Source organism: Epinephelus lanceolatus, chromosome 18, assembly GCF_041903045.1.
Source record: "Epinephelus lanceolatus isolate andai-2023 chromosome 18, ASM4190304v1, whole genome shotgun sequence".
In the NCBI taxonomy this organism is placed as follows: domain Eukaryota; kingdom Metazoa; phylum Chordata; class Actinopteri; order Perciformes; family Serranidae; genus Epinephelus; species Epinephelus lanceolatus.
In genome coordinates this window covers 42,039,591-42,066,913 of record NC_135751.1, presented here as the reverse complement: position 1 = coordinate 42,066,913, position 27,323 = coordinate 42,039,591, and the positions used below count along the sequence as shown (strand labels likewise).

At 42.3% G+C, this 27,323-nt stretch overlaps 1 protein-coding gene across 1 annotated transcript; it reads right to left on the bottom strand.

Moving 5' to 3' along the window:
- Positions 1 to 13,914: 13,914 nt before the first annotated feature.
- On the bottom strand, positions 13,915 to 26,885 carry nags (N-acetylglutamate synthase). The gene is made up of 8 exons (XM_033645891.2): positions 26,352 to 26,885; positions 19,075 to 19,355; positions 18,733 to 18,946; positions 18,154 to 18,334; positions 17,929 to 17,968; positions 17,685 to 17,816; positions 17,362 to 17,544; positions 13,915 to 15,098 (listed from the first exon to the last, which is right to left on the bottom strand). Exons 1-8 carry the CDS (start codon positions 26,718 to 26,720, stop codon positions 14,954 to 14,956), a joined length of 1,545 nt encoding a protein of 514 aa, XP_033501782.2. The 5' UTR covers positions 26,721 to 26,885; the 3' UTR covers positions 13,915 to 14,953.
- Positions 26,886 to 27,323: the final 438 nt, after the last annotated feature.

Sequence of the window (27,323 nt, the reverse complement as noted above, 5' to 3'; positions counted from 1 at the left end):
AAAAAAGAAAAGAAAAAGAAAAAGTTCCTGCCATAACCATGTAAATAAAACCATGTCAGAAGTTTGGAACAACTCACAGAAAGCTGATACGTGACAAAGGAATCCAGCTGTAATATATTTTATAACAGGTCACGAGCCATAAAGGTCTGAAGTCTTTGACACTGTATGGTAGTTTGGTATTCAACATGTGTTTTTAATGTAACTGTAACTACAACTATCAAAGAAATAAAGTGAAGGAAAAAGTAAAATATTTCACTCTGTGCATCAGAAGTACAAAGTAACAGAACATGGAAATACTCAAGTAAAGTAGCTTAAAATTGGAAATGTAATCAGTTACTTTCCATCATCGCTGCAGAGGCTGCAATGGGATGTAGTGTCAGCAAAAACACACTGACATGACAGTTGTTTTTTTTAAAAATTATTTTTTAGGGCATTTTTTGCCTTTAATTGACAGGATAGTGAAGTGTGAAGGGGGAGAGAGAGAGAGGGAGTGACATGCAGCAAAGGGCTTCAGGCTGGAGTCGAACCCGGGCCGCTGCGGCAACAGCCTTGTACATGGGGCGCCTGCTCTACCACTAAGCCACCAACGCCCCGACATGACAGTTTTAAAGATTAATTTCTAAAATATCCTGAGGCAGAGTTATTTTTAATTCATCCGTATGATATTATAGAGCACCAGTTTACCGCTCCTCAAGATTTCCCAGCATGCAAAAGTTACACGATTAATCCATGGTCTGTGAAAGTTCAGGAGACTTGAATTAGGATCAAGTTTCCTCAGTGTTTAAACTGGTATGTAGAAGAGGTGTGACGGACTGCGCATAGCATTTGAAGTTGAGGACAATAAAGACAAAGGCTGACCATTTGTCCTCATCCAAATATCAGCACCAAATTAGATGCAAATAAAATTGCAATTACATGCAAATTGATTCGAATGACAGAGTGGAGAAATAATAAAGCCATTGTGGGGACCACTGGACATCACGGATGATTTTTTCATCTGTGCAACTCTAAACTGGACATGTAAATCATGTCCTGTAAGTTCAGCCCTCGTAAAATGGCTGCTGTGGCCTCCTTTGGTCTTTAGACAAAAGACGGCCAACTGAACAGCACCGTGGTCACTGTGACACGTGACCCTGAAATGTCACCAACCAAAACAAGAACCCTTCTGCTCCTCTTCTTCATCTTTGGACCTCCAGTAAGAAGGGTCGCTGCTGCAACAGGGGCCTGCCTGGCCCTCCTCTGCTTCTTCACCTCGCTGCATGACACAGCAAACAACACATCTCTGCACGTGGCCCGCTCCCAGCAGACACTCAACATCTTGGAAATGACAGAGGACACCACACAAGTTCACTGACACATTTATTTGAACCTTGACCTTGAACCTGGCTGCAGACAAATCAAGAACTAAAATGGAATATTCGCCTATATCATCATGCATAAGAATGTTGAGTACGGTATTACTTTTAGTAGTTACTTCAAGACATTAGCCTCATTGTAGCCTGTAGCTCTGACTGCCTCTCTGTGCACTGCGCTCGCGTGTGTGCACTTGCGCACGAGACCAGCGAAAGCACATGAACACACATGAAGGCGGTGCCCATGACTCACGGTCTCGCGCAAGCACACACAACTTTTTATGTCGGGGCTTCAGGACACTTGGATCACTACGGACGAGCAGTATGGAGATATTTTGTGGTTTCAATGATGTGTTTTTGGACGTTTGAATCTGGGGCGCCGTCAGCCTCCATTAGGTGGAGTTGTGTTGCTACCTCCTCTCCCCTTGGATCTCTGCAAGTGATGTGAGGACTCTAAAACTTCACCTGAGCCTCCCTCGGCATATGGGTGAGTAGATAATGGCTGAGTTTACATTTTTGGGTGCACTATCCCTTTAAACTGTCTAACACAAGAAGACGACCTGTGTACTCCCTGCAAAATCTCTTCCCAATCATTAGCCAGAATCGCCTCTTCCAAATCCGCTTCCCAAGCAGTTTTAAGGGCCTGAGGAGAGTCCGAACGGAGATTGTAAGTAATTGAGTAAATAGTTGAGATCACCCCTTCAATAAAGAGAGAGGATCCAAAAAAGCATCAAGGTCAGGATCATGAGGAAGAGCAAGAAGATCAGGAAATGAGCAACGGACAAAGTTGCAAGTTTGCCAGTCAGTTCTGTGTTTAATTATTCTTTATTTTTCTTCTGTACACTGCAGTCCTGGTGTGAATGTTAAAAAAGTGCTATCAAGTTGGGAACAAAGTCATTGGTGTGATTCAGTAAATTGTTCCAGAATGAAAATGTTCCTTATCAGACGACAAGACAAGACGACAAGCAACGCGTCAGCATTACGTTTGGGTTATTTTGTGTATTTGTTGAAAATGTGCTCATTGCAAAACTAAACTGTCCCAGTTTACCAAAACTCACTCTACAGGGTCCTCACGGGTCTCTACTGAGTCTTAAAACATCTTAAATTTATTTAAGTTTTTATGATATCCAAGGTCTAAAAATGAGACGAAAGACCGACGTCAACCTTAAATGTTTTAAGTGTAGGAGAGGAGACATTATATTTTTGTTTTATTTCACCAATATTTTACACCCCACAACAACGACCATTCCAACAATGTCCAATATCTTTTTGTCTGTACGTTAAATGGGTTCTCCTTGTGTGGTTGTGATTCACATTTTTACTGAGAGGAAGAATGCGTTTAACCAGCAGCAGGAAAAAGTCTGAAAACAAAAACACGATGCTGCGAGTGAGCGAACCTGGCTCAGCAGAGGATGACGTATTGGGTGTTACATACAAGAGTCCATTCATCTCATCCAAATATGTCCTCTCAGGCAAAACCTTCAGCAGACAGTACCAGCCCCTTCTTGTCTACTGTAAACCATGTATCTCCAGATGTGTTGATGTTGAATGTTTGTGAGAAACTGAAAATGTCCCTTAATGTGCTGCTGAGAACATTTTCCTGTTTCTTTAAGCTAAATAAACTCTTTACAAACTTTAAAAGTCATCGTCACAAACGGGCTGTTTCTCTGACTGTTCAGAGACACAAGGTTCTCACAGGACAACCACACTTCAAACATGAGTTCAGGCAAAGCAAACAGCACGAAGGAATAACTCGGATTACACAGAACAGAGCTGCTAAGAAAACAAACTGCCACTGTGGTTCCAACAAGGACGCAAAGCCGGAGTGTGACGGCCATGGCCATGTTTGTTTTCCTGTCTGTTTGGCTGGTTGCTGTCTTTTACAGGTGCCGGGCTTGATCTGGGGCCTGTATCATGAAGTGAGATCAACCTTTCCTGGGTTACCCAGACCTATCCTGGGTTGACTAACCCTAACAATGGCAATCAGGATAATCGGTATCACGACGCTGGATATCAACTCGGTAACTCAACCCAGGGTTGCTTTATCAAGAGCCGTGAACGCGCACGCAGCGGACCAATCACAATCATGAGAGAAGCGCAGCGTCACTGAGCGTCCTCACAGAGTGCCATATGTGAGGAAAATAAAGTATTTCTCGTGAGGATCAGAGATTAATTCTACTAAAATATGAGGAGGAGAAAAGCAACATTAGAGAAAAGGCCAACACCGTGGCAGCTGCAGGAGGAGGAAACATGCGTGGCAACGCATAACGGGATGAATAATGTTTAGCTTTAGTTTAGATTAGTTTATTTGCACATAATGTTAAAAACAGACAGTATAACATTTACAAGATTAAAAAAAGAAAAGTGCCGGAGAGGTTAGAAGCCACTAAAAGCTTATCAAAGAAATTCCCCTGTCAAAACATCAATGAAATCACATAATAGAGAAGAAAAAGAAACGGGTGAGGAAAGAAGAAATAGAGGAGGAGAGAGGGAAAAATCAAGACCAAACAAGGCAGCAAATAAAATGATGTGTAGGTTAAATGACTCATCACTGGTTCAAGTAGCTACAGTACCTGTACCTGTACATCTGACACTGATCACACCCTTGAATCCCATGAAATCAATGCTGCGCAGATGAACTGCGTGTATTACAATTATCGTCTAACATCATTGCGTCTGATAAATTGGTCTTCTTTGTCATAACGTTATATATGCTACAATAAAGCTTAAAGCTGACGCCACAATTAAATCATATCAACACCAAAGTGATAGTCTGAATAAAATCATCCTGATATTGAGCTGTGTTAGAAATTAACAGCTGCACAAAAATATAGCTAGTGTCCCTCTTTAAAAAACAAAAAGGAAAATCCCTCAAACACCATGAAGTGTAGACATGATAGGCTACTTTCCACATTTCCAGCAGCAAAGCTGTCAATTAGGCCCATTATCTTTAACAGGGATCATTTCCTCCAACAAAACAAAATGTTGGCACTAATTAATGGTGCTATTAAGTGTCTGCAAATGATCAGTTTCTTTCTTATGAAGGGGTGGGATGAAAGTTCCACTTCTTTCCACTCCTTTTTGAACAATCTTTTCATTGTCTGTTGTTGTTGCTTTCTTTTCTTTTTAAATGTTCAAAATAAACTTTCAAATCAAAATCAATCAAATGAATTAAACTTCCCGTCATGACTGGGCTGCATTTCTGTCAGCCATCAACAGCTGATTGGCCAGTGGGTGGTGCTTTTTATAGGATCAGATTCAACCCTGAACTTACCCTGCTCCGGAGCAGGATAGCCGTTCAGAGTAAGTTACCATGGTGATCTACCCCGATAAGAACTGAACCGGCTTCGTGAGACTGAAAACCCAGGGTTAACCCTGAAGTTACCTCGCTAAGACATTAATCCTGCTTCGTGATACAGGCCCCTGGTTTCACGGCTGCTTTGCAAGGCCCTCTGCTATCTGCTATGCTGATCTCCTGTTCATTTACCTTCCTGGTTACAGGGAAGCTCTGCCTCTGCCTGTTGGGTGGCTTCACCTCTACCTGAGATTGCTGACTGGCTACACCTGTGAGGGAGTCTATAAAAGCCAGGCTTCCTCAGAGGCCGTTTACATGTACACGGTAATTTTGATAAACGGAGACATCTTCCTTCGTTTGTGCCCTTCGTTTACACGCAAACGGAGATTTCTCCTCTGAAAACGAGTCTTTCTAAAAACTCCGGCCAGAGTGGAGATTTTGGAAAACTCCGGCTGCGCGTTTGCATGTAAACTGAGATAAACTGAGATAAACGGAGTTATGGGCAGCCGACGTCACAGTATGTGCCGGAACTTGCGCCTGTGTCAAAAGTGCGACCTATGTTGCTATGGTGACAACGGATACATGGAAGGCTTGAGCTTCTCGTTACACTGCCACCTACAGGTTTGGCATGCTCTTGTGTATATATACACGGGTAAGTGTAAACGAAGACCCTTTTGAAAACGGAGACGGTGAAATGTCCGTTTATGAAAATAGCCGGCCACGTGTAAACGGCCTCTCAGTTCATGCTCTCTCTTACCCGGACAGCCAAGATCCTGCCAGTTTCTGTTTGGTTTGGTTATTTTGTTTTGTACCACACACACACCCACACACATGGGTTTTGTTGTATCCAACCTTTCCGTGATTACTGACTTCACATTTCATATTTTTTTATTGTTCTTGTAATTATTTGTTATAATTTCAAATAAAATCATCGTTTACAAACTTAAGCTTTCTGTGTGGCCCTCCCTTCTCTGTTGAGGCCTAAACGAGTGGGTCATAACAGGAGCAGATCACTGACGAGCTGATGAACAGCAGCTGTGCAGACTGAACAGGTGAGCTGAATAAGACGTCATCAGGAGGAGACACATCACATCACCATCAGAGACACAAAAACGCAGGAGACACTGACACAATGTCACTGTCACTCTGTCTCCTATGTGTCCTCGTCCACTCTGCTGTTATATGGGGTGCCCCAGGGCTCAATCCTTGGTCCCATTCTTTACTCATTGTATATGCTTCCCTTGGGCCAGATAATCAGTCATTTTGGTTGTATATCCTGTCATTGCTATGCGGATGACACTCAGCTATATTTTTCAGTAAGGCCAGGTTATCTTAGTAACCTAAACACTCTCCACAACTGTTTAGCTGCGATAAAGGACTGGATGTCTGTTAACTTTCTTCAGCTAAATTCTGACAAAACTGAGATTCTCATTTTTGGTCCTGAAAATACTGCTAAAGGCATCTTTCAGCATATTGGCCCACTTGCCCCCTATGTCAAAACTAAGGCTAGGAATCTTGGCGTTATATTTGACCCTAAATTTAAACTTGAACAACATGCCAATAAAATGGTTCAATCCTGCTTTTTTCAACTCAGGAACATGCAAAAATCAGACCGTTATTGTCAGCCTTTGATTTTGAACATATCATTCATGTCTTCATTTTTTCAATTTCAATCAATCAATTTTATTTATAAAGCCCAATATCACAAATCACAATTTGCCTCACAGGGCTTTACAGCATACGACCTCCCTCTGTCCTTATGACCCTCACAGCTGATCAGGAAAAACTCCCCAAAAAAAACCCTTTAACGGGGAAAAAAAACGGTAGAAACCTCAGGAAGAGCAACTGAGGAGGGATCCCTCTTCCAGGACGGACAGACGTGCAATAGATGTCGTACAGAACAGATCAGCATAATAAATTAACAGTAATCCGCATGACACAATGAGACAGAGAGAGAGAGAGAGAGAGAGAGAGAGATGCAGGTAATAACAGTAGCTTACAACAACATTATTGAAAGTAATAATATTATAGTTATAGTTCTGGCTACTGTGGTACAATATGTTGAAAGTATGTATTAATATCTGGCAGTATACATGTGTGACAATAGTCATATGTGTATAATAACAGTAGAAGTATGACTAATGACTAATGATGGCAGCAGCAGCAGGAGGCATCTGGCAGGACCACGGCAGCAGCACAACCACACACGTCACGCTGTCCAGGCACCGCTGTGATATGAGTTAATCTGAGAGACAGTGGAGCACAAAGGCTCCGGAGAAGAAGCCGAGTTAGTGACATCCAGAATGGACGAGTTAGCAAGATGCAGTAATAGGATACGAGAGAGGGAGAGAGAGAAGGAGAGAAGGTGCCCGGTGTATTATAGGGGGGTCCTCCGGCAGACTAGGCCTAAGTCAGCCTAACTAGGGGCTGGTACAGGGCAAGCCTGAGCCAGCCCTAACTATAAGCTTTATCAAAGAGGAAAGTCTTAAGTCTAGTCTTAAATGTGGAGACGGTGTCTGCCTCCCGGACCGTAACAGGAAGATGATTCCACAGGAGAGGAGCCTGATAGCTGAAGGCTCTGGCTCCTGATCTACTTTTGGAGACTTTAGGGACCACGAGTAACCCTGCGTTCTCAGAGCGCAGTGTTCTGGTGGGATAATATGGCACTATGAGCTCTCTAAGATATGATGGAGCTTGACCATTTAGAGCTTTATAAGTTAACAGTAGGATTTTAAATTCAATTCTGGATTTTACAGGGAGCCAGTGCAGAGAAGCTAAAACAGGAGAAATACAATCTTGTTTCTTAGTTCCTGTTAGTACACGTGCTGCTGCATTCTGAATTAGCTGGAGAGTTTTTAAGGACTTACTAGAGCTACCTGATAATAGAGAGTTACAGTAATCCAGCCTTGAGGTAACAAAAGCGTGGACCAATTTTTCTGCATCTTTTCGGGTCAGGATAGGCCTAATTTTCACAATATTACGCAGATGAAAAAATGCAGTCCGTGAGGTTTGTTTTAAATGAGAATTAAAAGACAAATCTTGATCAAATGTTACTCCGAGGTTTCTTACGGTAGTGCTAGAGGCCAGAGCAATGCCATCTAGAGAAACTATGTCATCAGATAAAGAGTCTCTGAGTTGTTTGGGGCCAAGAACAATAACTTCAGTTTTGTCTGAATTTAACATCAGGAAATTGGTGCTCATCCAGGTTTTTATGTCTTTAAGGCAGTTATGGAGTTTAGTTAATTGATTACTTTCTTCTGGCTTCATCGATAAATACAACTGAGTATCATCTGCATAACAATGGAAATTTATAGAGTGATTTCTAATGATGTTACCTAAAGGAAGCATATATAGAGTAAATAGGATTGGTCCGAGTACAGAACCTTGCGGAACTCCAAAACAAACTTTGGTACGTAAGGATAATTCATTATCAACGTCAACAAACTGAAAACGATCAGATAAATAAGATTTAAACCAGCTTAGTGCAGAACCTTTTAGGCCAATTAAGTGATCCAGTCTCTGCAGTAGAATTTGATGGTCAATTGTGTCAAACGCCGCACTAAGATCTAATAAAACAAGTACAGAGACAAGTCCTTTGTCTGAAGCAATCAGAAGGTCATTTGTAATTTTAACTAGTGCTGTCTCAGTGCTATTTTTCCCATCTCGATTACTGCAACTCCCTTTTCACCTTAGCCAAGCTGACCTGTCATGTCTCCAGCTTGTACAAAATGCAGCAGCGAGGCTCTTAACTAGGACTGGCCGTAGATCCCACATCACTCCTGTTTTAGCCTCACTGCATTGGCTGCCAGTGAAGCTCAGGATTCATTTCAAGATTCTTTTAATCACCTATAAGGCCTTACACGGCTTAGCTCCTACCTATATTTCCGAGCTACTAAGCCCACATACCACCAAGCAGTCACTTAGTTCTTCCAACCAAAACCTGTTGGCCATACTGGCACCCAGACTTTGGAACAACCTCCCCACTTCCATTAGATCAGCTTAGTCTGTTGACTGGTTCAAAAAAACACCTAAAAACCTACTTTTTTAAAATGGCTTATTCATAACATTTGATAAATTCAAGTGTATTACTCTGGGTGATGACTGCATGCTCACTGTGCTCGTATATGTGTGTGTTGTCTGTATGTGTTCTTGAATGTGTCAGACATGACCTTCTGATTGCTTCAGACAAAGGACTTGTCTCTGTACTTGTTTTATTAGATCTTAGTGCGGCGTTTGACACAATTGACCATCAAATTCTGCTACAGAGACTGGAACACTTAATTGGCCTAAAAGGTTCTGCACTAAGCTGGTTTAAATCTTATTTATCTGATTGTTTTCAGTTTGTTGACGTTGATAATGAATCATCCTTACGTACCAAAGTTTGTTTTGGAGTTCCGCAAGGTTCTGTACTCGGACCAATCCTATTTATTCTATATATGCTTCCTTTAGGTAACATCATTAGAAATCACTCTATAAATTTCCATTGTTATGCAGATGATACTCAGTTGTATTTATCGATGAAGCCAGAAGAAAGTAATCAATTAACTAAACTCCATAACTGCCTTATAGACATAAAAACCTGGATGAGCACCAATTTCCTGATGTTAAATTCAGACAAAACTGAAGTTATTGTTCTAGGCCCCAAACAACTCAGAGACTCTTTATCTGATGACATAGTTTCTCTAGATGGCATTGCTCTGGCCTCTAGCACTACCGTAAGAAACCTCGGAGTAATATTTGATCAAGATTTGTCTTTTAATTCTCATTTAAAACAAACTTCATGGACTGCGTTCTTTCATCTGCATAATATTGTGAAAATTAGGCCTATCCTGACCCGAAAAGATGCGGAAAAATTGGTCCACGCTTTTGTTACCTCTAGGCTGGATTACTGTAACTCTCTATTATCAGGTAGCTCTAGTAAGTCCTTAAAAACTCTCCAGCTAATTCAGAATGCAGCAGCACGTGTACTAACAGGAACTAAGAAACGAGATCATATTTCTCCTGTTTTAGCTTCTCTGCACTGGCTCCCTGTAAAATCCAGAATTGAATTTAAAATCCTACTGTTAACTTATAAAGCTCTAAATGGTCAAGCTCCGTCATATCTTAGAGAGCTCATAGTGCCATATTATCCCACCAGAACACTGCGCTCTGAGAACGCAGGGTTACTCGTGGTCCCTAAAGTCTCTAAAAGTAGATCAGGAGCCAGAGCCTTCAGCTATCAGGCTCCTCTCCTGTGGAATCATCTTCCTGTTACGGTCCGGGAGGCAGACACCGTCTCCACATTTAAGACTAGACTTAAGACTTTCCTCTTTGATAAAGCTTATAGTTAGGGCTGGCTCAGGCTTGCCCTGTACCAGCCCCTAGTTAGGCTGACTTAGGCCTAGTCTGCCGGAGGACCCCCCTATAATACACCGGGCTCCCTCTCTCCTTCTCTCTCTCTCTCTCTCTCTCTCTCTCTCTCTCTCTCATCCTATTACTGCATCTTGCTAACTCGGCCATTCTGGATGTCACTAACTCGGCTTCTTCTCCGGAGCCTTTGTGCTCCACTGTCTCTCAGATTAACTCATATCACAGCGGTGCCTGGACAGCGTGACGTGTGTGGTTGTGCTGCTGCCGTGGTCCTGCCAGATGCCTCCTGCTGCTGCTGCCATCATTAGTCATTAGTCATACTTCTACTGTTATTATACACATATGACTATTGTCACACATGTATACTGCCAGATATTAATTCATACTTTCAACATATTGTACCACAGTAGCCAGAACTATAATTATAATATTATTACTTTCATTAATGTTGTTGTAAGCTACTGTTATTACCTGCATCTCTCTCTCTCTCTCTCTCTCTCTCTCTCTCTCTCTCTCTCTCTGTCTCATTGTGTCATATGGATTACTGTTAATTTATTATGCTGATCTGTTCTGTACGACATCTATTGCACGTCTGTCCGTCCTGGAAGAGGGATCCCTCCTCAGTTGCTCTTCCTGAGGTTTCTACCGTTTTTTCCCCGTTAAAGGGTTTTTTGGGGAGTTTTTCCTGATCAGCTGTGAGGGTCATAAGGACAGAGGAATGTCGTATGCTGTAAAGCCCTGTGAGGCAAATTGTGATTTGTGATATTGGGCTTTATAAATAAAATTGATTGATTATGTGCCAAAATAAGAACATGAAATCAGCACATGGAGAAACACCTTGATTATTACATCCCACAAACATCCTCTTTTTGCTAACCGCTAGCAGACGGTCATCTTGAGGACACTGACAGCACACTTCCTGTTTCTTAGGTAAACTTCTCATTTTTCTTACCTTTTCTTGTCTCATGTTTGAAGCAACAGGTGTGGTTAACTGCTTCGTCATTTTTTCTATGATCTCCTTCATCATTCACTCCTCTCCATTAACATTATCTACAGACGCTAAACCAAAAAATAAACCACACAGATAGCAGCTCGCCGTGGAGGCAAAACTAAAGCGCTTAAAGAAATGTAAGGAAAACCTTGCGAAGCCGTGAAGCCTTGTGATGTGTCCTCCAGCTCTGACCATGATCGCATAAAGAAGGACAAAGCATGGAAGGAAATAGAAGCGGTGTCATAACCAACAAACGTTAAGTTAATTTAATCAGTTTGTCTTGTGTCTATGTTGTCTCGTGATTTCCAGTTTTATTTTGAAAGTTAATTCTCTTCTCGTTTCAACTTGCTCCTTCCCCTGTGTGTTTTCCCGCTGGTCTGATTGTCTTCCTTGCCCCTGATTGTTTCCACCTGTGCCCTTACCCTGTGTGTATATATTGTCTGCGTCTCCCTTTGTCCTGTGCCAGTTCGTCTTGTCCTTCGTGTCAGAGAACCAGCGTCGTATCCATGCCATTTTGCCATTGTCAGGTCTTGTTATTTTGATACTTTGTTCAAGTTTGTTTTCTGTTTGTTTTTTCATAGTGATAGTTCAGCCTCAGTAGAGTGATTTTCTGTTTGTTTTTAGTCTAGCGTTTATTTCCTAGATCATTTTTTGTTCTTAGATTTAGTGTAGGTTTTTTCCTCTTTCAAGAGTGATTTTCATTTTGTGTTTTCATTTAAATAAACTTTGCCTTTTTGTACTTTGCCTCTCGAGTCGTGCATTTGGGTTCAGGTCCTTTGTTCGGTTGTGACAGGCGGATCTACAGCTGCCAGGTGAGACACCTAGCAGCTTGCAAACACACACACACACACACACACACACACACAGCCCGCAGTATATAGTGCCCACTAAACTAAAGGTTATTGTAGGACATTGTAATAATATTTTATGGACATTTCATCCATATATTCATCATACATAATATTTTCATTTAGCATTTTATCAACACTTTTTCAGCCATTTTGTTAATATTTTTGATCAATCTATTGACTGTTTAACAACTTTTTTTTTTTACTTTTCAATAACATTTTTCAGACATTTTATTATTTTTTCCCCAAATTTTTAGTAATATTTTGACCTTTAAGTTACATGTTTTAAGACATTTTAATGATGCTTTTTGGACATTTCAGGAACATTTTCTTAGACAGTTTAATATTTTCCTGATATTTAATGAACCTTTTTTTTTTGCACATTTTATAAACTGAAATGATTTATTTGAGCCACTACAGTCTGCTTACAAGAGTTGTAAATGACTGATTACTAGCCATAGACTCAGACTCAACATCTGTTCTCTTGATGTTGGACCTCAGTGCTGCATTCGACACAGTGGATCATATACTTTTGGACAGACTTGAAAATTATTTTGGCATCTCAGGTCAGGTGCTCAAATGGTTAAGATCTTACCTGTCAGAAAGATCTCAATGTGTTTTTTACAATAACATGTCTTCTGATTCTTGTCCTGTTAGGCACGGGGTCCCTCAGGACTCCGTCCTAGGTCCACTGCTGTTTTAACTGTACTTGGCACCACTAGGTCAGATCATGCGCTCTTTTGGGATTCGGTTTCATTGCTATGCCGATGACCTGCAAATGTATATGCCTGTTGTTGCAAGGAATGGGTCTAATTTGGACAAACTTACATCCTGTTTGGCTGCTGTGAGGACCTGGCTATCAACTAGCTTTCTGCTACTTAACCCAGCTAAGACTGAGATGTTAGCTATTGGACCAGCAAAATTGAGCCACCAGTTTGATGACTTTACTCTGTCTCTTGATGATTGCATCATTCATTACAAGGACAGGGTAAAGAATCTTGGTGTGGTCTTTGATCAGACCTTTTCATTTGACCTGCATGTAAAGGAGGTGACATGGGTAGCCTTTTTTCACCTCAGAAAAATTGCTAAAGTTAGATCTGTCCTCTCATTGAAAGATGCTGAGACCCTTATCCATGCTTTGTGACATCTAGGCTGGATTATTGTAATGTTCTTTTATCAGGGTTGCTTAAGGAGAGTTTTCATGGTCTACAGATGGTGCAGAATGCGGCAGCTCGTATTCTGACTGGATCACCTAGATATGACCATATAACTCCCATGTTGGCCTCTCTTCATTGGCTACCTGTCCAAGTTAGAGCTGATTTTAAAGTGCTGTTATTGACATATAAAATTTTAAATGGTCTGACACCTTCTTACCTGACAGAACTCGTTGATTTTTATTCGCTCTCGCTCTCGGGGGAGTGGTCGTCTGTATGTCCCAAAAGTCATAAAGAAAACTGTCGGTGAGTGAGCTTTTTCTTACCACGCACCGACACTGTGGAACAATCTTCCTCTTGCAACTATACAGGCTTGCTCGATTGAGGTCTTTAGACCCACTTGTTTATTGCTGCGTACGTATTGAGTCTTAGGTAGCTTGCTTTTTTTTTTTTTTTAATGGTGTCCTGTTTTAAATTGTGTTTGTGTTTTTACTAGTGTTGTGTATGTTCTTACTAATTTCACCTGCACAGCACTTTGATGTTAAGTGCTCTGTAAATAAATGTATTATTATTATTATTATTATATTATTTCTGGCATTTTAATAATATCTTTAGTTTGTTATTTTTATGTTTTTAGTTACATGTTTTAAGACATTTTAATGATGCTTTTTGGACATTTCAGTAACACATTCTTAAACAGTTTATTAATATTTTCCTGATATTTAATTAACTTTTTTTGCACATTTTATAAACTCATTTCTGGCATTTTAATAATATTTTAGGACCTTTTATAATCATTTTTTGGAAATTTTATCAACATTTTCTCAGACATTTTATCATTATTTATTCCCCAAATTTTAATAACATTTTGACCTTTTAGTTACATGTTTTAAGACATTTTAATGATGCTTTTTGGACATTTCAGTAACAATTTCTTAGACAGTTTATTAATATTTTCCTGTTATTTAATGAACATTTTTTGCACATTTTATCACCTTATTTCTGGCATGATGTGTTCAATGCAATCTTGTAAAATGTAGCATTTGGTGAGAAACTTGAACTAATCCAGCTCCTATAAGGCACCAAATGTGCTGGAACCGCCACTGCACTGCCTCCACGATCTCTGGTGGTACTGCTCCGTTTCATCTGTATCAGTAAGCTTTCAGACAACGTGCACAAATACAGATGAAATAAACGCAGGGTATAGACAGAAGGCTCTCATTTTTTATAGTTCTGTTTCCCTTGATTCTTCCCCCCCCGGTTTAAACTCACTGTTACCACCCTCGTCTTCGAGGCTACTCGTTCAAGGTAACACGTGCTCATCAGCATCTCGGTGATATGGGGTCTTTTTTTTTTTGGCCAGGATTTGTTTTCTCTGTGTCTTGTTTCCACCTCTTTCCTGGTCAAAACTTACGGAGGTGATTATAAATCAAAGTTCTGACAGCATTTTGGGTGCAAATTAAGGAGGTTCATCTCACAACTTAGCTTATCCTGTGCTAATGCAGCACATGAGACACACAGACATGGAGGGGTCATTTCTAAACCACATGAGGTCCCCTGTTAATACCAGTCCTGTTTGAATGGGGCAAGGTTTCTCCAGTCTGGACAGCACCAGTTCTGTCTGTATGAAAAATGTTGCCTTTTCCAGTTTAACAACCTGTGTGTGTTAGTGTTTGTTAGTGACGTGGAAATGCCTCTGAAACCCTCTCATCACTGCAACACCTCGAGCTAACCCCAGCTTCAGAAACAGAGGCTCTTGAATAGTTTGTCTAAACACGGCACGTGTGAAATCCTCACTGTCACTTTGGTTTTCAAGTTTCAAGGTTGAGAAAAACCCAAGAACAAAAAAAGTCCAGTCACATCAAAAATAAGAAATCAATGTCCACAGCAGAGTTAAAGAGCTACACGACCATCAGCTGTGAGGAGGAGGAGGAGGAGGAAGAGGAGGAGGCGGCGGCGGCGGCTCAGGACCCTGAGGAGATGTGGAAAGAGTCGGGGAGGTTCTTGGCGTACTCCACTAGCTCGTAGGAATCTCTGATGTCCGTCAGACCGAACCAGAAGACGGTCCACACCCCGTTAACAAAGCTGCCATCGCAATGTTTAAAGTACCTGGACACACAGACAAACAGACAGACAGACAGACAGACAGACAGACAGACACACAGACAGACAGATGGAAACACATCATTGTTTATTGGGCATTAATGTTGTAATCTTAACACCAAAACGATAAGTGCAAAGCTGTAGTTTTTGGTGCAGGGACTGTGTGGGCGTGTCCCATCACAGCGTTTGAGAGGTGGTGTAGGTGAAAATTTGTAGATGGGAGGATGGGGTCAGCCAGTCATAGGTCTGCTCCCATAGCCAATCACAGGAGAGCACAATATCATCAGCAGAGAGGAAAAATGTTCCCACGCAGCACCACAACCTCTAATTACTCTGACAATAGAGCTAAATATTAAAGTAATGGGTGGAGTTGTTTATGTGATCTGATTCTATTTTTATTAAGACATGAAATTTTCCACAGTGACATACAAACACTTCTCCTGTTTTAGCTTCTCTGCACTGGCTCCCTGTAAAATCCAGAATTGAATTTAAAATCCTACTGTTAACTTATAAAGCTCTAAATGGTCAAGCTCCGTCATATCTTAGAGAGCTCATAGTGCCATATTATCCCACCAGAACTCTGCGCTCTGAGAACGCAGGGTTACTCGTGGTCCCTAAAGTCTCCAAAAGTAGATCAGGAGCCAGAGCCTTCAGCTATCAGGCTCCTCTCCTGTGGAATCATCTTCCTGTTACGGTCCGGGAGGCAGACACCGTCTCCACATTTAAGACTAGACTTAAGACTTTCCTCTTTGATAAAGCTTATAGTTAGGGCTGGCTCAGGCTTGCCCTGTACCAGCCCCTAGTTAGGCTGACTTAGGCCTAGTCTGCCGGAGGACCCCCCTATAATACACCGGGCACCTTCTCTCCTTCTCTCTCTCTCTCTCTCATCCTATTACTGCATCTTGCTAACTCGGCCATTCTGGATGTCACTAACTCGGCTTCTTCTCCGGAGCCTTTGTGCTCCACTGTCTCTCAGATTAACTCATATCACAGCGGTGCCTGGACAGTGTGACGTGTGTGGTTGTGCTGCTGCCGTGGTCCTGCCAGATGCCTCCTGCTGCTGCTGCCATCATTAGTCATTAGTCATACTTCTACTGTTACTATACACATATGACTATTGTCACACATGTATACTGTCAGATATTAATACATACTTTCAACATATTGTACCACAGTAGCCAGAACTATAACTATAATATTATTACTTTCATTAATGTTGTTGTAAGCTACTGTCATTACCTGCATCTCTCTCTCTCTCTCTCTCTCTCTCTCTGTCTCTGTCTCATTGTGTCACATGGATTACTGTTAATTTATTATGCTGATCTGTTCTGTACGACATCTATTGCACGTCTGTCCGTCCTGGAAGAGGGATCCCTCCTCAGTTGCTCTTCCTGAGGTTTCTACTGTTTTTTTTTCCCCGTTAAAGGGTTTTTTTTGGGGAGTTTTTCCTGATCAGCTGTGAGGGTCCTAAGGACAGAGGGATGTCGTATGCTGTAAAGCCCTGTGAGGCAAATTGTGATTTGTGATATTGGGCTTTATAAATAAAATTGAAAATTGAAATTGACTTCTTTCTCAATATCAACTCACCAGGCAAACCAACTACTCGGGACACGGCTTCCCACGCCTGCTGCTTTTGATTTCAGTCCTGATATATGAACAGGCTCGAGTCATAAAGGACTCAGTGTCCAGTCTACAGCAGTGATGAGCTTCTCTCTCATTTTGAAGCAGGAACGAATGTGTGGTAGGAACTAAAGTTTCCGAGGATGTTGTCTGGGTTCCACACAAGCGATGGACATCGACTTTTCGATTGGTGGCTGGTCATTTGCAGCCGAAATGCGTCATAGCTAATTTGCATAAAGTTCACAATGCAGCTCTTGGTGCACACGTACAGTCTTAATGCGTCTTAATGCTTAGGTGGCAGTGCTGTTTGGGCTGAGAAAGCCATGTGTAAGTAAGGTAAAGGAGGTTATTGGGTTGGTGTGGGGAGCAGTGAGACCTGGCATTAGGGGAGTGTCTCTGGGACGCCAGAGATCACTGTCTAGCCTCCTGGAGGTGTCGTGGGACCAACTAGATGAAACACTGGTGAAAGGAGGTTCCCACCTGATGACCCCAAAGACATGTTAGTTATCACTGCTCACTGGTCTGTATAGTTAAGCCTTGCCATATTAGCTTATCATAGGGCTTAGGAGGTTATTCACTGAGTGCTGATCCTTTCTCTAGAGCACAAACTTCTTGTGTTTATTTGAATTGAATGGTGTGCGTGACGTACCAGGGGTTGATCCTGTTGGTGGCTTGAGACCTCCAGAACAGTTTGCCCAGGTCCTGTCTGATACACTCCCACAGGATGTGGCTGGTGCCCTGACCCTGCTTACTGCTGCTCACCACAAACTTGTCGAGGTAGGGAGTGCCGCTGTTCACCGGCTCCATGGTGACGATGGCTGCCGCGCTGTAGCTGCAGGGAGAAGATTCACATATGTGACATACTCACACCCACAGGCCTGTGTTTAGTTAGAACGATAGGTTGCAGATTGTTTTATTAACGCTGATCTGGATTTATTTGTCTTGTGTTACTCCTGGAACAGTCGCACGCACCCTTCGGAGAGGTAGATGGAGTGCAGTCGTCCTTTCAGCGAGTCGATGTAGTCTCGCCTCAGAGTTTTATTAAACGACTTGTTGATGAGAGTGAGCAGGCGCTCGACATCAATCTCATCCAGGGAGCTGTACCTGCACGCACAAACACACACAACAATAACGTTCAGTCGAAGAGTCAAACACAGTGTGTTTAACTCTTTTCAGGAAGTAATTCTGGATTATGACTGAATCCAGGGTCACTAACCGGTGTATGGGGTCTCCATTTTTAAAGAGCGTCCCCGACCCTGAGCCACAAATACAGACAGAACAAGAAGTTAGATATAAACTCATGTTAGTTAGTGTGGGTGGTAACAACAACCTCCACACACACACACGTATGAACCATGTCCTCTTGGGTTACGCCTCGAAATAGACGGCGCTCAGTGCATATGTGTCTACACGTGAGAGAAAGTCAGTGGGTCAGTCTCGCCTCTGTGGCTGAACAGCTCTGTCAGCAGCGTGTCGGCGGACGTGATCACTGCAGAGGACTCAGTCAGCAGCTGATTGAGCAGTCGGGCTATGGCGTTCACTCTGCGCCGCTCCACAGCGCTCAGCCACGCCGCCATGGACAGACTGGGCAGGTCACTAGGCAACGATACGATGTCCAGCACCTGTAACACAGACATGAAATGTTCAGGAGAAGTTGTACGCTGATTTACTCACACAGATGCACTCAGGTACTGAAGTCTGGCTCCGACTGATTCAGGTGAATTGGTACTCAGCAGTGCTAACTTAACTCTGCCTGTACCAGTTCAGGACCCAACCCTCAGTCAGACTGGACTGTTTCTCAGAATGAGATCACATTTGCAATCCGCCTGACAAACCTGAGAACAGATACACACTATATATATATATATATATATATATATATATATATATATATATATATACACATATATATATATATATATATATATATATATATATATATATATATATATATATATATATACACATATATATATACACACATGCTGGCACATCTACGCCTGTAGGGTCACAGTCAGACCTTGTTTTCTTGGCTGCGGAGACCTCCTGAGTTGTTCAGGAACATGACTTTGAGGGGCTGCAGAGCTCGGGAAATTGCAGCCGTCACCTCCGTTGGGTCCAGCATTACCGAGCAGCCTCGCCCGTCCCTCCCCACTGGACAAACCAATGGGATCGTCCCGCAGTTCAGACTCCACTGGAGGAGGCTGGTGTCCACAGTGACGGAGGGTGGAGCGCTGCAGAGAGGAGGAGAAGGAACAACGTGAGTCACCACACTTTAGAAATGTGGATATGACATGTATGAAATGTACAAATGTGACATATCTGTGATTTGCACTCGGGTCCGGCACGTCTCCACCCTCACCTGCTCCCACGTGGTGCTTCATGCAGCAGGAGGAAGGACTCAGCAGAGAACAGCGGCAGGACAGTGGCTGAATGTCTCTGCAGAGCTTCGGTCAGCTGCTGGCTCCGCTGCACCAGCCCTTGGGTGCACTGAGACCCGGCCACCGGCTCCGTGGGCCCCGTCTCCTCGTACTCAGACCGGCCCATCACCACCACAGGCTTCATATCCATCCGCTGCAGGAAGGAGAGCCCGAAGGCCAGGCTCTGAACCATCTCTCTGCTGGAGAAGACTGAGCTGTCCACCTGGGAGGGACAGACAGAGACAGGAAGTGTTAGTTAGCGCTGTCTCAAACTGAGAGGTTCTCTGAAGTCTTTTACGTGTCTGAACCAGAGAACAGGTCTCAGAACATTTTTCTCTGAGTGTAAAACCTGCTTCATTGTTGGAGTTGTCAGCGTTCTTGTGTCAGTGTGACTTCATTTATTTGCCTCACTGTTTTTGACGGATATGTGTGTACCCACGTGAAAAATTGTATACATTAGTGTGTTAAAAATATAATGTAAGTACACAGAAGTTTTTACACATATACAGTACAGGCCAAAAGTTTGGACACACCTTCTCATTCAATGCGTTTTCTTTATTTTCATGACTATTTACACTGTAGATTCTCACTGAAGGCATCAAAACTATGAATAACACATGTGGAGTTATGTACTTAACAAAAAAAGGTGAAATAACTGAAAACATGTTTTATATTCTAGTTTCTTCAAATAGCCACCCTTTGCTCTGATTACTGCTTTGCACACTCTTGGCATTCTCTCCATGAGCTTCAAGAGGTAGTCACCTGAAATGGTTTCCACTTCACAGGTGTGCCTTATCAGGGTTAATTAGTGGAATTTCTTGCTTTATCAATGGGGTTGGGACCATCAGTTGTGTTGTGCAGAAGTCAGGTTAATACACAGCCGACAGCCCTATTGGACAACTGTTAAAATTCATATTATGGCAAGAACCAATCAGCTAACTAAAGAAAAACGAGTGGCCATCATTACTTTAAAAATGAAGGTCAGTCAGTCCGGAAAATTGCAAAAACTTTAAATGTGTCCCCAAGTGGAGTCGCAAAAACCATCAAGCGCTACAACGAAACTGGCACACACGAGGACCGACCCAGGAAAGGAAGACCAAGAGTCACCTCTGCTTCTGAGGATAAGTTCATCCGAGTCACCAGCCTCAGAAATGGCAAGTTAACGGCAGCTCAGATCAGAGACCAGATGAATGCCACACAGAGTTCTAGCAGCAGACCCATCTCTAGAACAACTGTTAAGAGGAGACTGCGCCAATCAGGCCTTCATGGTCAAATAGCTGCTAGGAAACCACTGCTAAGGAGAGGCAACAAGCAGAAGAGATTTGTTTGGGCCAAGAAACACAAGGAATGGACATTAGACCAGTGGAAATCTGTGCTTTGGTCTGATGAGTCCAAATTTGAGATCTTTGGTTCCAACCGCCGTGTCTTTGTGAGACGCAGAAAAGGTGAACGGATGGATTCCACATGCCTGGTTCCCACTGTGAAGCATGGAGGAGGAGGTGTGATGGTGTGGGGGTGTTTTGCTGGTGACACTGTTGGGGATTTATTCAAAATTGAAGGCACACTGAACCAGCATGGCTACCACAGCATCCTGCAGCGACATGCCATCCCATCCGGTTTGCGTTTAGTTGGACGATCATTTATTTTTCAACAGGACAATGACCCCAAACACACCTCCAGGCTGTGTAAGGGCTATTTGACCAAGAAGGAGAGTGATGGAGTGCTGCGGCAGATGACCTGGCCTCCACAGTCACCGGACCTGAACCCAATCGAGATGGTTTGGGGTGAGCTGGACCGCAGAGTGAAGGCAAAGGGGCCAACAAGTGCTAAACACCTCTGGGAACTCCTTCAAGACTGTTGGAAAACCATTTCAGGTGACTACCTCTTGAAGCTCATGGAGAGAATGCCAAGAGTGTGCAAAGCAGTAATCAGAGCAAAGGGTGGCTATTTTGAAGAAACTAGAATATAAAACATGTTTTCAGTTATTTCACCTTTTTTTGTTAAGTACATAACTCCACATGTGTTCATTCATAGTTTTGATGCCTTCAGTGAGAATCTACAGTGTAAATAGTCATGAAAATAAAGAAAACGCATTGAATGAGAAGGTGTGTCCAAACTTTTGGCCTGTACTGTACGTTTGTGCTGAAGTTAAAGCATATTTAACACACACTTTTAAGAACTGTATTTTGATATGTCATTAACTTCTACCTCCATGTACTTAAAATAAATATGCAAATTCTGCAATATTTAGAGTGGTAAGTTAGTGTACTTATAAAAAAGTACTTCATGGTAAGTTTATTGTAAACTGAGTATGCTTGATTGCAAATAGTTATAGTGGTACTTAGTGTACTTACAGAGCGTATACGCATGTCTCAAGTCTTTTTAAATACACTTTTAGTAAGCTTTATTAAAGTGTACTTTAATTTCACTTTGGAAGTGTATTTCTGTACACGAACAAAATGTATACTTTATCATAAATTTATTTGAACTGTATTTTAGTGTACTTTTACGAAGCAGCATAAATTGCAAGTAGTAAGTTAGTTTGCTTTCAAGTATAATTATTTTTCAAATCTTCTGTAACACACTATTAGTATACTTTATTAAAGTGTACTTTACTTTGCCTTTAAAAGAAGTGTGGTTAGATATAATAACAAAAAATGCACTTAATTTTAAGTTTATTTTAAGCTGTATTTTAGTGTACCTCCACAAAGTGCACTGAACTGACCTATGGCTAAGCCCCGCCCTCAGACGCGATGAGCCAATCACAGTGCGTATAGCCATTCCCATACACTGGGACATTCTCTGCCTGGACGTCCATTGAAATGCATTACAGAAAGTCAGTTTGTTGGGTTTTATGAGCTTTTTCTGAGATTTGAAGTTTAAAAATGGTCAAACGGTGTGCATGGGGTACATGCAACTCTGACACAAGGTATCCTGAGAGGCTGGGCGACCAGGTGTATTTTTTACACTTTAAACCACATCTCAACCGAGAAAAGTGTCTCCTTTGGATAAAGTTGTGTGGTAACGTTAGACCACAACATCAACTCAACGTGAATAAGATTAACAATGATGTCTACATCTGTTCTAAGGTAAGTCAACATTGTGTTTGAGGCAACATATTGTCACTTTGCTGGAAAAAAATATAAAGTTATCTTTAACATCTCTAGCTAACGTTAGCTAAAGTTAGCCTAACGTTAGCTCCTAGCTGCGTTGTTCATCATGTCACCTTGTTTGCTGGGAGTTCATTAGCCTATTTTGTTCTAGTTTTGTACTTTGGTGATCGTACATCATTGTTAGCTGTTGTCCAAAGGGCTCTAGTTAAGCTAACGTTAACTTCTGGAGCTTAGCTTCATTAACTTATCTGTAATGGCAGAGATAACAAAGGTTGGCAAACGTTATGCTGAATGATTCAGTGTAAATACTGTAGCACCAAACTAACGGAGAGACACTCTTGGTAAAGATGGTAAAAAGGCCGTTATCCTTTTCTCATATTCTGAGCCAAAAACCTTAACTTCAGTGGCACTTTAACTTGTTGTCTTTGATGGTGACGGCAACCAGATGCGGTTCACAAGCGTACACTGTGACCTGTAAATTTTGGCTTGTAATTTAAGCTTTTCATCGACCTTCTCAACAATAAAATGATGAATTGCCTCCTGTGAAATGCCGTGTACTGTGACACCTGCCATAGCGCCGCTCACTGAATGTTGATAGTTTGTCTGAGTGAGTGGAGGGGGCGTGGCTTAGCCATAGGTCAATTGTCAATACTTGTGGTAAATTTGTTCATCACTGGTTCATTCCTTATGAAGGGGGAAGGCGTGGTGCAAACCTCAAGAAATGTTTTCTTGGCCATAAAACAAAATTTTCCTCAAAGCGTTTGTGAGAAACTTGAAAACCACCGCCACCGCCTGCAGCCAGTGAGGACGCCTCTTTCATCACCTTCAAATCCAAAATATTGCTAAACTAGTCCATACCCACTGAGTGCACAGTTGCCCACGTACAGTTTCACATGGTGTGTGTTTGGGATACAGGTCATAGGAAATTGCAGATTAAATAGTCAACTGAACCCATTAAGAAGAGCAATGTATTCAGACAGAGTTAAAATTTGAAAATAAATGTATGATTAACTTAGAAACTTTAATTTTGTGTGGATTCAGTATAAAATTTCTGCTTTGAATCCATTTTGAGAGAATATATTAGAGGATAATGGCAAAAATGTCTAAGTGGTGTAACCATGAAAACTTGCACCAAATAATTAAACTTGCCTAAAAACACTAAAATTCCCAATAAAACACCATATCAACTAGTTTGACATAATCTTATATTATTAATTTTTTATATTAAATAAAGGTAATGGAATACAATTGTTCTAAATATGAAATTTAATTTGGGGAATCATGAAAGTCAAGTAACCTACATGAAGTGTCAAGTGGTGTAACCACCATTTAAGAGGCCGTTTTGTTAATATTGTACAGAAGGTCATGTGACAGGAAATGGTGTTACAGAGAAGGACTCCTGATGATCACAACTGCTGCATGACAAGGTTAGAATCTCTTAAAATGACTAATAAAATGACGTTTTTAGACTCTCGTCAGGTTCGGTAAGTGTACATGTCAAATGATGTGACCCTAGAATAACATTAATAATTCATAAGAATCATAAAAATGAATATTTACTTTACAAAATTATGTTTGAAATATTGAGACTAAGGCCATGTGCCTGTCAAATTTGATTTTAAATTGAAATGTCAAATGGTGTAACCTGTTAACTGGTAGTTTTTCATACACAATATAATTATATACAGGAAAATAAACGTGGAGTAAAATGTGGAATAAATGTAATCCACTTTTGCAGTGCAACGCTGACTGCGCTTACAAGGTCTTTAGTATCCCCGTTGCTTCTGTCTGTAAAAAGTACTGTTAAACTGGAAGTATGTGGTGTTAAGGCACAATTCCAGTAACTGGCAAATTTGTTCTGTATTGAGATTTGTTCTGTCCGATAACATTCTGTCCTGTGTAAGATGATGCCTCACCGTTTCCACTGCTTCCCCCGTTGGGATGCAAGTGAATAGGGATGTTACATCATATGATACCATGGTTTCATCCGGTTCTAGCCTTAGACCCTGGATTTTTTACAGACAGAAGCATGGCTGTGCTATGGGGTCACCAGTATCCCCCATTGTGGCAAACCTGTATATGGAAAGGGTAGAGCAAAAGGCACTGAACTCTTACAAGGGTACATCACCAAGCCACTGGTTCAGATATGTGGATGACACATGGGTGAAGATCAAATCCCAAGAACTGGAGGCTTTTACTGAGCACATCAACTCAGTGGACAAGAACATCAAGTTCACTAGAGAAGATGTTAATGATAACCACCTAGCTTTCTTAGACTGTGATGTACACTTGGATGAGAACAGGAGCCTCCACATTGGGGTATACAGGAAACCCACACACACAGACCAATATCTTCTTTTCGACTCACACCACCCTCTGTAGCACAAACTGGGAGTTATCAGAACCTTACAGCACAGGGCTGATAATGTACCAACCACCACTCAGGCAAAGGTACAGGAGCACAAACATTTGAGGAGAGCGTTGGAAACTTGTGGCTATCCTAGTTGGACGTTTAACAGAACAAAACGATCCAACAAGAACAATAACTCAGAGAGGGCTGAGGAAGGAAACAAGCGCAGGAACATTGTCATACCCTATGTGTCCGGGGTGTCTGAGAAACTCAGGAGAATTTTCAACCAACACCAAATTCCTGTGTGTTTCAAACCAAGTAACACACTCAGGCAAAAACTGGTACACATCAAAGACAGGGTACCACACACTCAAAAAAGCAACTTGGTATATGCTGTCCAATGCAGTGAGGAATGCAAGGACTCATACATTGGTGAAACCAAACAACCATTAAACAAGCGCATGGCTCAACACAGAAGGGCAAACTCCTCAGGTCCAGTTTCTGCTGTTTATTTACATCTAAAGGAGAAGGCTCACTCCTTTGAGGACAGCAATGTGAAAATCTTGGACAGAGAGGACAGATGGTTCGAAAGAGGGGTGAAAGAATCCATCTACGTTAAAATAGAGAAACCGTCTCTAAACAGGGGAGGTGGCCTGAGACACCACCTATCCCCCATTTACAATGCGGCCCTTGCTGCTGTACCTAAGAGATTGAACAACAAAGACTGCCTGAAACTAACCTCAAGTGGCTCAAAGAAACACAACGACAGTCGTTCACTGGTAACCACACATCATGCCTAACGACTGTTGCTCACCAGTGGCCCCACCCACTCCTAACGACCGTCGTTCACTAGTGTGACTCACCTGACCCAAACAATGGTCCAGCGAAACTCCACTAACGAAGTATTGTCTTATGAGGGTGGTGGGTGTACACCTCCACAGAGGTTAAAAACCTGAGTCTTACTCCACTGTTTGTCAGACTAGTGAGGACTAGTCAGACTGATGTGTTGAGAACTGATGAAGCCGCTTGGATAAGAGGCGAAACGTCTTCTAGACAAAATCAAAGTCCAGTTGCCTACGATTTAATTGTTGCCAGAATCACTGTGTTCTTTAACAAATTTTACATAATTTGTCACGCAATATTTAGAAAGAAAAGAGGTGTATCTTATTTCAATAAGTAAGTACACTTAAATCTACTGTAGGTGGACAAAATATTTAATATCTATCATTCTTTCGTGGTTACACCATTTGACATTTTCAGGAGCATTCAGTCTCGCTTTTGATAAAAAATGGTGCAAATGTCATTTTAATTGACATAAAACCAACAAAAATACAGGATGTACATTTTAACAAATCTGATGCATGCTTTTAAAAGATATTTCTGAACTGCTCATCTTGCCAACCCTCATGTCACTGACCCACCTGCAGGCTTCTGTAGCTTTAACACCTTTGGGTATTTGTTTTGGATTTTTTTTTTTTTTTTTTCAAAGCAGGTCCTCACTGAAAAAGTCCCTTTTTACCATTTATGTAAAAGATACTGAAACAGAAGCTCGTTTATTTTCCTTTGTTTTTTTTGTGTGTGTTTGTTTTTCTCAAAACTGACATTAGCATGATAATGACTTTAGATTCTTTTAACTCAGACATGTTAGTATACGACAGTACATACAGACATGAGTTAGATGTTTGAGGCAGAGACGCACACATCCCAACACATCAACAGGTGGCACAAACTTCTGAGTAAGTGAACCACAGTTTACCTCCAGCACGGCGAAGGCCGGAGACTGAGACGAGGCAGCTCTCTGGAACTGGGTCAGCCAGTACCGAGCCTCCCGGGGGTTTCCACCGACTTCATTCAGAAAGGCCTTCACGTCCCGGTAAATCAGATTCAGGTTACCCAGCACATTTCTGTCTGCGGCGGGGACAAGCTGCTCCTGCTGGGCCAAAGCCGCGGTCTTTCCTCCCGCTCCGGACTCGTCACCGCTCATCGTTCGCCGCTGAGGACCGAACATCTTCCGCTGACGCTGGCCGGAGCTCCGGGTCGGAGCCGCGGGAGACGAGCCCGCCAGAAACCTTCCTGCCTTCACCATGGCCCGACAGCCGGACGCTCCGCTGTTCATTTTGGCCATGCTGCCTGCTGACAGAGGTCTCGGTCCCTCGGGGTAGCGGCTGGAGGTTGGGAGACCCGCATGAAGTCTCCTCAGACCGGCTGCTGACAGCTCTCAGAGGGCGGGAGGAGAGGTTCATTCAGCCCGCTGCTGCTGCTGCTGCTGTGTCGGCACTTCTCAGGTTTCATCATCCGGGACATGGGGGGGGGGGGGGGGGGGGGGCGCAGGTACCCGCTGTGAGGGACCATAGAGACATGATGCCTCATGACAGGGCCGTAATCACATATTTAACTTCCGGGGGGGGCACAAATCACATACTTCCGTTAGTACACTTCAGTGTAGGCTACCACACTGTGAACACTGTGTACTTTTGGCGTGGTGCTCTAATTTCAGCAGGGTGATGGTGTCTCAAATCCGGCACTGCGGCTTTGCACTTCCCGACAGTGACAACGGCTTTAGTTTTTTAAATGTCTGCTCTTTGTCTTGGTATTCTTTTTAAAATTGCAAAAGGACAGTGGAGCATTCTCGCCAATATTTCACCGTTATCTCCGCCCACACCAAACTCACTATTTCGCCCGTTCGCCATTTTGAGAGCTAACGCTATGGGTTGCCATGGACGATGAC